This window comes from Penaeus monodon, chromosome 32 (genome assembly GCF_015228065.2).
Source record: "Penaeus monodon isolate SGIC_2016 chromosome 32, NSTDA_Pmon_1, whole genome shotgun sequence".
Lineage (NCBI taxonomy): Eukaryota > Metazoa > Arthropoda > Malacostraca > Decapoda > Penaeidae > Penaeus > Penaeus monodon.
This window is the reverse complement of record NC_051417.1, coordinates 7,262,320-7,262,527: the sequence shown is the minus strand read 5'-3', so window position 1 is coordinate 7,262,527 and position 208 is coordinate 7,262,320. Positions and strand designations below refer to the sequence as shown.

Here is a 208-nt window from a genome sequence, read left to right as displayed (position 1 = left end):
AGAACATTTCGCAAAGGGCCTCGCAAACCCATCCCTCTGACCTTGTCGTGGCGGTGTTGCCGAGGCCGATCCTCTCGAGGACGAGAGCGGCTTCTCCCTCGGAGCCGAAGCGAAGGACGAGGGCAACCTGGTCCTCGACCTCGCCCAGGCTGAAGGAGGAGCTCGAGGCGCGGCCGAGGATGACCAGGCGACGAGGCGCGACTTCGAC

The 208-nt window shown here is 65.4% G+C and overlaps 1 protein-coding gene across 1 annotated transcript in view; it reads right to left on the bottom strand.

Annotated features, from left to right (window-relative positions):
- The window catches only part of LOC119593407 (transmembrane protein 131 homolog), a gene marked incomplete in the record, with an annotated part of 8,511 nt that overhangs the window by 3,565 nt on the left and 4,738 nt on the right, over positions 1–208 (bottom strand). The window contains 1 exon segment of the mRNA XM_037942336.1: positions 42–208. Coding sequence (XP_037798264.1) covers positions 42–208 — 167 coding nt within the window.